The 12338-nt window shown below is 40.4% G+C and overlaps 1 protein-coding gene across 1 annotated transcript; it reads left to right on the forward strand.

Annotated features, from left to right (window-relative positions):
- Positions 1–585: 585 nt before the first annotated feature.
- Positions 586–6352, forward strand: LOC103458413 (eukaryotic translation initiation factor 5A-1-like). Its single transcript, XM_008399182.2, has 5 exons — positions 586–693; positions 1740–1914; positions 2082–2186; positions 2659–2790; positions 3155–6352. The coding sequence occupies exons 2-5, from the start codon at positions 1753–1755 to the stop codon at positions 3218–3220; spliced, it is 465 nt and encodes a 154-aa protein (XP_008397404.1). The 5' UTR covers positions 586–693; positions 1740–1752; the 3' UTR covers positions 3221–6352.
- Positions 6353–12338: the final 5986 nt, after the last annotated feature.

Here is a 12338-nt window from a genome sequence, read left to right on the forward strand (position 1 = left end):
CACTTTTTTTGAACCACACATTTTCCTTCCACTTAACTTTCAATGAATTTACTTGGATAGACCTTCAGAAATTACCTAAGGTGCCTTAGCCTCGTTATGGAAGCTGTCACAGGATAACTGTTAGTCTTCCATTTGATTGTCTATCTAGGCAATAAAACGCCCATACCATAACATCTCTATCAAAAATCATTTTTTTATTGATCTTATTTAATATTTAACATTTCTTAGAAAAATAATTTTCGATTTAAGGTATTATTGCCGTAATAAAAAGTGCAAAAAAAGAGAAAAAAAGACAACATATATTATTACGTCAACATAATAAACGAGTCTAAATTTTTAATGAACGACTGAACTCAATTAAATTTGAGATTTTATTTTTAATTTGTGGAGGCACAGCATTGATACTGATTGATAGAGATCCTCATAGTGTTGACTGGTAACTGGACTCTTATAAAAACGAACTGTCTAGTACTGCTAATGTGTAACGAATATGTAAAGTTTACGAGAAATATATTATGCTAAACCAAAGATGAGAGTTTTTAGCTTGCCACGCGCTCAGTCAGGGAGGAGCGTTGCCTCCACTACATCGGCGCTGCCCGGTGTTCACGGCTCGCCTACATCACTCCTCCTCTGGTTGAAACTCCACGCACGCTGCGAAGTGATTCTCATCTTTTGGTGTAAGCGACACAGAAGGTAAGCTAAGCAGACTTTTAATAGCATGTTTCGACAGTAACTGCTCATTAAGCAACGTGATGGATAGTGGTATATAGCATAGCTTTGATAATAGGTGGGATTCGTAATCGGCGGTGCTCCAGCAGTGATTTGTGCGAATGAAATGAGAGGGCGCTGCTTTAGCTAGCATCTGCAGCCAGGGGGGATGTGCAACCCCGGCGAGAAAGCTAGCAGGAGTAATTGTGAGATTGAAGTTTCTAGTTTATACTCCCTTGTCTAAATTACCACGTCGTTAATGGGTTTCCTAGCGGTGCTCTGGCTAATTTTATCATTTGTTTGTACTACTGAGAAAAGACTAATGTAATGGCCATTGTTCAAATGAACAGTGACTACAATAAAACGGAGCAATTGGGATATTGTTGTACAATGGCCTGAGAGCCCAACACAGTCTTGGTTGCCCCTCCTGATTGGGAGAAATAAAAGCTGAAATTTCCCTTGACTGCAACGTGTTTATATCATCCTGAAGTCCAGCTTTAAACTGACGTTGTTCTAGATGACGAACATGCTAGTTTGAGCAATCAAGGAGAAGAAAAGTGACTTGACAACAGTGTGACAAACTGTCACAACGCCCTCCACAAGAATGCTGATCAGACCAATTATGAAAAGTTAAGTGGAAGGAAACAAGTTGGGTAGGTGCACAGTGATAGGGGTTTTGAAGCAAGTCCCATTCGAGATTTTTGGGGGAGATTTGCAAGGTGTAGGATGCAGCAAGAGTTGGTGTACCATTTGAAGAAAAAAAATTAAATGATTAAGATCATGTGGCTTGCATGAGGGAGGGGGGTGTTTGATGTGTTCCTCCATGTTGCTTTTATCCAATTTCCTGTGTTTAACACAGTCTCATCCACATTTACTAAAACAGAAATTGTTACTGACATATTTAGTGGATTTCTGATGTTGCATAGCTTTCTATATGTGTGAAATATTCATAAAGATGAGGTTTTTTTTTAATCCCTTGTTGTTAGATGTAAAGAAAGATACTAACTTCTTTTCCTTGGTGCGTTGAGCAGCCCCCGGCCCACTATGGCAGATGATGACTTCTCCACCGCAGATGCTGGGGCCTCGGCTACATTCCCCATTCAGTGCTCTGCACTGAGGAAGAACGGCTTCGTTATGCTGAAAGGACGTCCCTGTAAGATAGTTGAGATGTCTACCTCCAAGACCGGGAAGCATGGGCATGCCAAGGTTAAACCTTTCTCCTCCATTGGCTTCAGAGTGAAACCAATTTTTTCTATTTATTTCCATTTTATTTTATCCTTGTTTGTTCTCGGAATGTAATGTAAGACCCAGGTCTATTTCTTTAAACTTTTTTCTGGAAGTCATATTTTAGTAAAGATGAGTTTTACTCTTAGGTGCATCTTACCGGAATCGACATTTTTACTGCGAAGAAGTATGAAGATATCTGCCCCTCCACACATAACATGGATGTACCAAATGTGATAAGAAAGGACTATCAGGTGAGATAGCCCTTCTTTGCGGTATTTATGAAATGTTTGTATAAACCAGAAGTAGTTGCATCAGTCGAAGCGACATTAAATTCCAGTACCTCTCCTCCAAATTAACACAGGCTCTCTGCATAATTTATTATAAACATCAGATCCTCGTGGAAATATGACGTAGACAAAGCTTCATTATCTTTAATGTTGGGCCAATAGATCGAGCTTGATGTGTTGTTATATCAGTGACACAATATGGATATCGTTATCAGTTTATCTCATCAGAACATGTTTGCCATATTGCTGAGAAAACTTTTTGAGAACTTTGAAAACCAGATTCCTCTTCTTCCACCTCCCAGTTATCTTCTTACGTCTGTTTTTGCGAATTTTGTAACTTGGAACTGCCGAAAATTAACCCCCAGATATATCGGCCAGTTTTATTTCATTTGTGCTCTCTGTTTTCTCGGGCCCTCTGCCTGGCGGCACATTTTAGGTACTTGATATCATAGACGGCTTCCTGACGCTGATGGAAGACAACGGAGAGACCAGAGAGGATCTCAGGCTGCCAGACGGAGACATGGGCAAAGAAATTGTGAAAAAACTAGAGAGTGGAGATCAGTTTCTGGTAAAATTTCTTCTTTGTTTTTTTTTTTTGTAGCTAATTAGGATCTGCAGCAGTCAGAGGTTAACATACACTCGTCATCAGCACGGATGTCACATTAGCGCGGAGCTTTTGTCGAATGGTTCTGCAGAACTGAAATGAAATCTCAACCTTGCTCAAAATGTGTGGACTAGATACAAACGTCCGTCTCCATCATGAAAGTTTGTACGTTTCTAAATGTCACTGTAAAATGTTCTTCTTGAGTAATAAAGTGGTTCTGGGTTGGCTTCTCAAAAATGATACGCAGCAGAAAAGCCGCGAGAAAGTGAAGCGACGTTTGCGGAATTCTCTCCTTAAAACTGTGATTGTTTTTTTTTTTTCTTCTCAGGTGACTGTGTGGAGAGCTGTGGCTGAGGAGGCCGTGGTCGGCATTAAGAACATGACTCCCATTTAGACCATGGCGACAGCGGAGACCTGGTATTCTTGTCTCCCTCTGTGGTTTTAAAGCTTCACCAAAGCTACTGGCCTTCACCACACATCTCAACCGGCGTCCGACTTCGTTCCTCCGCTCTCCTGCTGTAAGCTGAAATAGTGGAAACTGGACCCCGTCAGCTTCAGCTGCACTTCACACCAATTGCTTTCATAGCACCACTGCGTAGCACATGCCAGGTACTAATAGGAGGAGCCTTTGACCATGCTCCACAAAATCATATCATTCCTACTCGGGCGCGTTATTCGCACGCCAGCTAAATATCTTCAGTTTCAGTTAAAAAATAAAATAAAAAATCTCATCAGCTGTATTGCAGCTCCTCTCAGACGAAAATCTGTCTCTGTTTTCACTTTGCATAAACTCCGCATTAGTCCACTGACTTGGGTTCTACCTTTCCACACAGTTGACGCCCCCCCCCCGGCGCTCACGTTCACACGGCTCGCGCTTCAGCACCTGTGGGTTTTTATGTAGATCACAGAGTTTCTTTCTTCTTCTCCACTCGCACTGCAGATCTGCAGGCAGGTTTTCTACTGCACGTAACCCAAGGTCCCAAGGTCAGTGGGTTTTCCAGCTGACAACTGTGCTGTCTCAGCAGCCCCAAACAGTGCTGGAGCAGACGGAGGTAGGCAGGGTGAGGCAGTTTTCTTCCTCTCTACGCTATGAAACTTAATGTTTTTGTTTGTTTGTTTTTTTATCACTTGAGGCCTTCACAAGCTGGCAAACATATGGAAACATAACAAATTGCTGTTAAAATTACACAGAAATGTTAGCAAATCTTTCCTAAAGCAAACTGCATCAGCAGAAGATGAGATCGAAATGTGTAGCAAAAAAAAAAGAGGAAATGACGTTTTTAGACTTGCATGATGCATCCATAGTTAAGCGCAAGCGAAGGAATATAACGTCGCTGCTTGGCGACACTATATTCGTAGGAAACACTTTAGAGAGTTTGTGTGCAGAGTTTGCACTCTTACTATATGACTGCACAGAGACTCTCCTGGATTTATATAAAAATAATGCTAGTTTTTTTTTCTTTTTTCTTTTTTTTTTTAATTATACCGTTAAGGGTGACAGTAGATAAACGCAGGACATTTGAGTCTCCTGCTGAACAGTGCTTTGGAGATATTTAAAGCTTTTTCACATTACAACCTCAAGGTTTAGTATGTTTTTGTTGTTGTTTTTTGGACAGAGTGAGTGGACTTTTGCGAGGTGCTGGATCCGTTTGGGTGCAAGAGAACCTGCTTTTACCCCTACCTCCTGATGGAAACCCCAAAATAAAACTATCTTCTAATTGTATTGATGATATCTTGGAAGCAGTGTAGCCTAGGGGTTAGCTTTAGTTGTTGTTTACAGTGATTTACTGATGGAAGCATGAAAACGTTTCGAAGGAGTTTGTCTCCATCGCTCGCATGTGTTCAGAAGAGACAGATTGCTGCCAAGAGTGAGACGTGGGAATGACGCGTTTACATCCAGAGAACGTTCTCCTGCTGCACGAGAAGGAATAAAAGCAATACTTTGAGGTACTTTTAAAGTTTTCCACCATTAACGCCGTTTTTAAATCCTCTTTAAAAGTTTTGAGGTAACTGCTTTCTGTAGCAGAATCCCTCCATCCCTTAGAACGGGTGAGGAAAATGTTTACATGACGCTTATTGACATCAGCTCACTGCTCAAAAGTTGATCATAAATAGATTTATTTATTTTTTAATTTGTGTAAAGATGCAGATTGTAATGGGGCATTTGAAGGTATTCTGTTCAGTTTTTGTACAACAGCAGCCGGTCTGTTACTTTTGTCTGGGCTTCAGGCATCCTAACATATTTGATTTTTAGTCTAGTTTTTCTTTTTTTATTCCACCAAAATAGTTTGCTATATATGTATTTTTTTTTATTTGGGATCACTCTAGGTTAGTTTCTTTACTTGCATAACATTCTATAAGGAATCAGTTGTTTAAAAAGTGGCTTTTAGTTGGAAGCACCAGTTTGATATTTGTAAATAAATCAGAGAAGTTATGTCTATGAGCCCTCATTCTAAACTTTGCAAGACGAATAACTTGTACAGATGTTAATTAAGCACTGTCTAGCACTTTGCTGTGTCCGATTTTATTTTATTTATTTGTTCTTTGTGCGTACGTGTGCCTGTACAAAAATAAAAGTTTTGCCTCTTTAAAAATGTATTACAAATTCCTAACATCGAAGTAACTTCTATTCTCATGTCTTCAACACATTTGTGCTCATCTGTGTATATGTAAGGAAGTAGATTTTTGTTTGTTTCATTGCTTTCATTTAGTCTCTTTTACCAGACGGTTCCATCATTCAGCCGTAAAGACAAGCGTCTCGTTAAGCTGCCTCCAAGTAACTAAAAAGCCAATCTGGACTTCCAGGAGTTAAGCTAACTTTGTGAATCATCTAGAACACTGCATCAAATGTTTGTCTTTTAGTTGATAAAGCACAAAGGCGGCATACAACATCCTATAAAAAAATGTGACTATTATTTGTTTACGCATTTTTTTAACAACCAAGACAGAAGACGCAGTTCCTACAGAAAAAAAACAAAAGCTCCTTCAGATCATTCATTCATTCTGATTAACAGGTATTGCTATTCAAATTTAAGGTCCCCAACATGGAATGGAATGTTTTCTATTTAAAGCACTCGGCGTGTCAGAAAAGCCTGCATGAACATCACGACATGAACACGGCGGTGTTACACGTCTTGCGTGTGACTCGGGTGAAAGCTGCGAGTTGCAAACCAAGGCTTTTGGGTAATCGCAGAGCGCGCTGTAAAAGGACACGAGTCCTGCAATCCTGACTGATTGAGTTGCAGATTATTTTGCTTTGGATAGGGCTACTTCTATTTGTCAAAGCAAACCTGGTTCATATGTGTGTTTTGATCATAACATGCTGTATCTGACAGTGGAGAATAGGCAACCTGTGCTGGTGTGTTATAAATGTTTGCCGTTTCCAGTGGGGGAAAATGGCCATTTGCCTGCTTTGGAAAATAATATTTGGATACCTATTTTCTCTATTCTGACTAATGTTTGGCTGCTGTCCTGAGAATACTCTCTTTTTGTTGTTTTGCAAAATAAAGTTCATTCAGATGTCCCAGTCTTTGCTTCACTGACACATTATTTAATTTGGTTTTATCACAACAGAGTTGCTCTCCATTCACCTCACTTCAAAATAACTCCACCGTCAACGAGATATCTGGCATTTTATAAATTAAATTGAATTTGTATGGAAGTATGGATTCAGTCCAGTTTCAGAATGGTTTTCTAGTGTGCAGTTGGAAGGTACTTCTAATACCGCAACAACTATGAAGGGAAAAATCCTGCACCATACTTATAAAATCAATCAAAATGTTACTAAAGAAGATTAGAGCCAGTGGGGGAAAAAAAAACAATTCTAACTTAAATTTTCTGAAATCAAAAGTCTGAATTCGGTAACACTTTTTTTGAAGGGGGGTGAATAAATCTGTCATGACACTGTCATAAACATGACATAACACCTGTCATGAACATGAATAAGCCTTCATGAATATTTATGATTGTTGTCACTGTTACTGATATTAATTTGTTCTAAAAGTATTACTGATTGCACTTTAAAAATTAGGTAACTTTGTTATTAAAGGTAAAGTTTAAACAGTAATAATTTCTTGGTTAATGTCAAGTTGTCAAAGACATTTTCAATAATGTCAACTTTGTATTAAAAGTGTCATATTTTACCGATTGACACTTTATGACAACAGTCATAAATATTCATGAAGGCTTATTCATGTTCATGACAGGTGTTATGTCATGTTTATGAAAGTGTCATGACAGTCTTATTCACCCCCTTCAAATAAAGTGTTACCCAGAATTCTTTTGTTTCTCTTTCTAATTCTCTTTTGTAAAATGTAAAAAAAAAAAAAAAAAGAAGATGAATTGCCCAAACTTCTGTTACATTCTCTGAGTTCAACAGCAGATGGCAGTTAAACATCACTTTCCATGTATTTACAATCTATTGCTTTTAGTGGTAAAAGCATTTTTTGTCGATAATTAGACACAATTTTAAACATTTAAGTGCAACTCTCAGTCACGCCCAATTTTATCTGCGCTAAAGCCATGATTCTCATAAAGAAATTGTCAAAAAGCGGCAATAATACGGCTATAAACTGCCACAAACACTCTTTAAAGTGCATATAAACAGTGATCCTTCCCACAGGACGAGCCGCGTTGGATTACCTCTGAGGACGGCCTCAGTAACACAGGCTTCTTTCCTTGTTACAATGGAAACTCCTGCACTTATTACTGCCAAGAATGTTTTACCGGGATATGCAGAACTCTTTCAAGGCTCACGTGGGAAGTGAAGCCGGGATTGCACAGAGGATTGGCCGAGGTATTACAAACCATCCCGCAGAACCCTGAACCTGTTTATGCAGACGGCAAAAGCTGCTGGATTCCCCTCTGATTTATGGGAGAGATGAACCGGACTGAAATGGCTCCGTATTTGATAGAGTTTTGTGGCACAGGCCTCCTCTTATAAGTCGGGGGGGAGAAGTGCTCTACACACATCGGCTGCTTACATCAACAGTGAGGTTGGGTCAAGCATAGGAAGGGCCCTTCCGTAACGGCGGGATCTGTTTCTCGAAACAGCGTGAAAAGGGGGAGGCAGAGGAGATCAAAGCCCGCGTGTGAACCGTGCTTTTATTGAAACTATGCGGGATTAACCAGACTTGTCTTTCTGCATGCGTGGAAGGGAATGCCCATAAAACATGAAGAGATTTTATATATATACTTTTTCCTTTCACCTCTTTTCTGCTAGTAGATTGAAGCTGCTGTAGGATCCGAAAGGGTCCAGATTTTCTTTTGGAATCAAATCAAATCAAATCGAGTGGAGACCCTGTCATCCCTGACAGCAATCAGGAGGATTGATTGAGGACAGGAGGAGGCATTTTGGGCTCCTTTCATGTGCCGTGTCCCACCGAGAGACAAACAGCTGGGGGAGGTTTGTGTGCCAGATGGGAGGAGAAACGAGCGTATTGGTGAGGAGCCTTTGATGGATGGTGATATTTTTACATAAGTGACCATTTATCACTTGCTGGACAGCTTCTTCTCCAGCTCATTGCAAAAGTTTCCACGGCTCTCGAAGATTTTTTGCGCGTTTTCTCACGACAGGACAAACTTCTGCGCGTTTTGTCAAGGTGTTAAACGACAGGCTGACGCACACTGGTGCGTCGTTAGGAATTGGAAGGATAACGACGCACGGTTTTGAAAATGTTGAGGAGTGTTAATAGGGAAAGCAGTTGAGAGGTTTGTGACTCTGGAGGGGCTGCAGAGAGCGCCAGCTCAGGTGGAATAAATTTTTTTTCTCCATTTTGTGAATAGTTTGTGCTTAAAAAGTTTGACCTAATAAACCTGCATAAACCGTCTGTGGTGATGGGGGGGCCAAACCCGGAGCGTTCTAAAATTGCAGGCTAGGCCTGCTGAAAATCACGTGAAGACTTGAAGTTGTAATTGCGAGAAAGATGGCTTCTCAAGTATCACCTTGGGTGGACAAATATAGATGCAGGACACTATTGAAAACCTTATATCTAGTTACTTTAATTTTGCTGGACCTGCTGTTTTCTTTTCAACCATGTCTGCGTATGAGTGGTGTGCAGGAAACTGTGATTGAGACCAGAAGGGAGCTTTTCATCAAAAATGGCTACGATAACAGATGTGTTCATTTGAGTAAGGGGCTCACAGCATGCTTCCTGTTTTAATCGTACTCTCAGATAGCTGTGAAGATGTAGCAGTGAGGCGGTGACTTCACTTTCGTGAGTAAAAACAGTTTAGGAAAGCTAAATGCTACATCTCGACAACTACTATTTGCCTCAAAGCCTTAAGGCTAAGTTATCGCATATTGTTAATTCGTGCATTCTTTTCTTTTGCGATCTCTCCTTTTTCTAGCTTACATTCAGCCTGGTTAACAATGAGACTTCTGTTTCTGACTGGTTGTCTCGGTTGAGTCGAGTCTGATCCGGACTGTAACCTCCCGCTGCTGCGTGTTGTTCCTGGCACAGCTTTGAACTTCCCTGTGTGTGTCTGTACGCCGTATGTACTGTGTGTAAGCAGCGCACAATGTATGAGTGTATATTTGTCAGAGCAGGTAGTAGACTTAGTAGCTGGAATGTTCGGAGCCGGCGTCCAACATCTGGAGGCCGACTCCAGAAGGAGCATAAAGAGGAGCCGGTGGGTCGAACAGGTCATTATTCAAACCAGATGGGGGTAACTTCTCATAAAAGTGGTATAAAAAAAAAAGAAGAAGGAAAGAAAAAACACCACGCTGTGTTTTCTTTCACTTTTATTTTGTTTCGTTTGGGTGTAAATGGCCATTCTTTTCTAATGTGTTCTATGAAGTGAGATGTTTTCAGAAAAATAATGAATACACTAGAAAAACAGGACAAATCTGAATTCATTGTGAATTTTCTGCTTTGGAGTTCGTTCAGATAAGTTTTGTCATATATTTGAATTTTAGCTTAGGGTTAGTCTATGACATTTGAGTTAGTGTGAGGTCAATGCACAGGGAAAGCCAGATCAGAAAATATTTCTCCAGAAGCCATTTGTCAAATGCATGTGTCAGAAAGCCACCAGGATTATTACTATTATTATTATTATTTGTGTCTTTTACAACCCGTACAATTTTTATATTGCATTTGTGGATGTGCAGACACACAAGATGCATTTCCCCCCCCAAAAAAAATGATTCGAAAGAGTGCAACAAATAGGTCCAACGCAATGACTGTTGACATGCTGAATCAGGTGGTAATAAGGGCATCTGCTGGCCATAGTAGTAATGGTATCATAAAATTTTTTTTTTTAAAAGTCCTAAAAACATTTCTATCCTTATCCAGCTGAGATACGTTTGGATCCACCAGAATTGCACATTTAAAAATCGACTTGTTTGCATTCAGGACAGTCTGATAAAATGTAGATACAAAATAAAAGATTTAACTTCCTGCTTCCTTTCTGCATGTGTGTTTGTTGTTGGGATACATGGTCTGCCAAGCCAGAAAAAAAAAACAATCTCAAGGATGTCCAGTAACTTCCCATTCTCTGTTGAAACGAACCAATGTTGTTTTGTCTTGTCCCGAAGGAGAGCGCCGTGAGAAAACAGCAGCGTAGCTGATGCAGAGCTCTTATCTCTGCAGTTGGAAGTAACTGTAATAGTGACTAATGCTATGTAGACACACATTTCTCTTCATCTGCACCTGTGGGTTGAGCTGACGTTAACTCTAAAGAATGACAGAGAGGAAAAAAACCCCGATTCCACACAATGACAGACGTTCGTTTATTTTGTCGCACTGGGTGCCTGCTGACTGGACGCCTGAGCTCGATTCTCTCTAACAAACTTGAGCGCAAACAGTTTTGGGTGTGTTTATGTGTCTTTCGGTGTTAAATTTGGAGGCGCACGTTTTTTTTTTTTTGTTTGTTTGTTTTTTGGCATATGTGTATGTGGGAGCTAATGAGAATCTAATACGGTGCATATGTTCGGCGGTTGTGTATGTTTACGGACTGAGGGGATGGGAGCGCTTGTGAAAACAGCGTTACTCAGGGTACAGTTCCACTGGATCACAGGTTACAGCCCCAGGGGATTGTGGGATAGGTCGGGCCACTGTAGGAAATGGATAGTGAGTTGTGTGCTTGTGTGTGTGTGTGTGTGCGTGCGTATTTATGTAAGAACGTTTTACTGACCATAAAAGAGAGAGAGAGAGAGAAGAGGAGGTGAACATTAGTGACATCACGGTAAACCAGATAAAGCTGCTCTCAGTCTTCTCTGATATTCTTGCTCCTGATCTTGTGTCCAAGCTGAAAAAGGCCATATTAACAAAAAGTATTTGCTGGCAAAGCTGCAGTTCAAAATTCCTCTGTCTATTTATTTGCTGTAGTAATTCTCTCTGGAGTGGCTTCCCGCTGAAATACACCGTATTTTGCCATGGATTAGATAGCAAGTATGCAGTATGAAGGCCATAAGTCCGTTGCAGCGATTCCCTTTCATATCTCATGAGATATTAGTCAGTTTTAACAGAGCACAGATATCCACTGCAAATAAAAAGCTTTCCAGTTAACACTTGTGGTTCAAGAAATTCTGTCCTCTGATTCTGTCTTTTCTGGGATTTGGGGGAAACTAAAGAACGTAGAATCATTTTGCGTGGAGTTTCCATGCTCTCCATGTGCATGCACGGCTTCTCTGACACGATCATTATGTTAATCAGAGTCTTGGGCAGCTACGTGTCGTCTCGGCCTCACGATTTCAAAATGCGAACAACATGATGAGGATGGCCGTTTAGACGCCAATTCTGATTCAAGCGATTTATTGGCAGATTCGTGGTGAATTGTGCCCTTAAGCTGCTTATATTTTCAATAAATATGAAACGATGACAGAATTACTTGTTGTTTCACTCATTTTGGATGTGTCAGATTTTTGGTTTTTTTCTACTTTAGCGGTGCGAACGCTGTACTAAAAGACACAAAACAGCTTCCTGAAGTTGTCGTCGCACCTAATCGTCCAGCAGGCCTGGCATAAACAGCGACTCGGTTTTGACTCGGTTGTTTTGCCTCTTCGGCTGTTGAGGAGAATCAACTGCTCAGCCATTCATTCTCAGCTCTAATGAGAACCGATGCAACCAGCAGCAGAGCTTTATTTGAACGGGCAAAAATATGGTGACTGTTCCACTCAGAGTCAGAATAGGAACTGTCAAATGTAATAAATAAAGGAGGGCTCCAAAAATTCCTGTTGTCTGTGTGCCATGTAAGCACTGAAAGCTGTGAAAGCGGTATTTCAGACATTTCCGTTGGTTCGGCACATAACCTTGAACAGCAAATACATTTTCCCCCCCGTTTACTAGGAAGCATGCCGTCTTGTTTCAAACACCAGGTGGTGCCACAGTGTCTGAGATAAGTAACATTATATCCACCCAAAATAATCCTGATATAACCATATTCTGTTAATTTTTTCCTTTAAACTAACTCAGTTTAACTTCTGTTAATACATATCTTTTCTCTGTCTTTTTTTGTTTCATCCCTCCAGACGCTTTCATTGTCTTCTCTGATTCCCCTCCCGCTCTGTTTAT

Source organism: Poecilia reticulata, linkage group LG22, assembly GCF_000633615.1.
Source record: "Poecilia reticulata strain Guanapo linkage group LG22, Guppy_female_1.0+MT, whole genome shotgun sequence".
Taxonomy (NCBI): domain Eukaryota; kingdom Metazoa; phylum Chordata; class Actinopteri; order Cyprinodontiformes; family Poeciliidae; genus Poecilia; species Poecilia reticulata.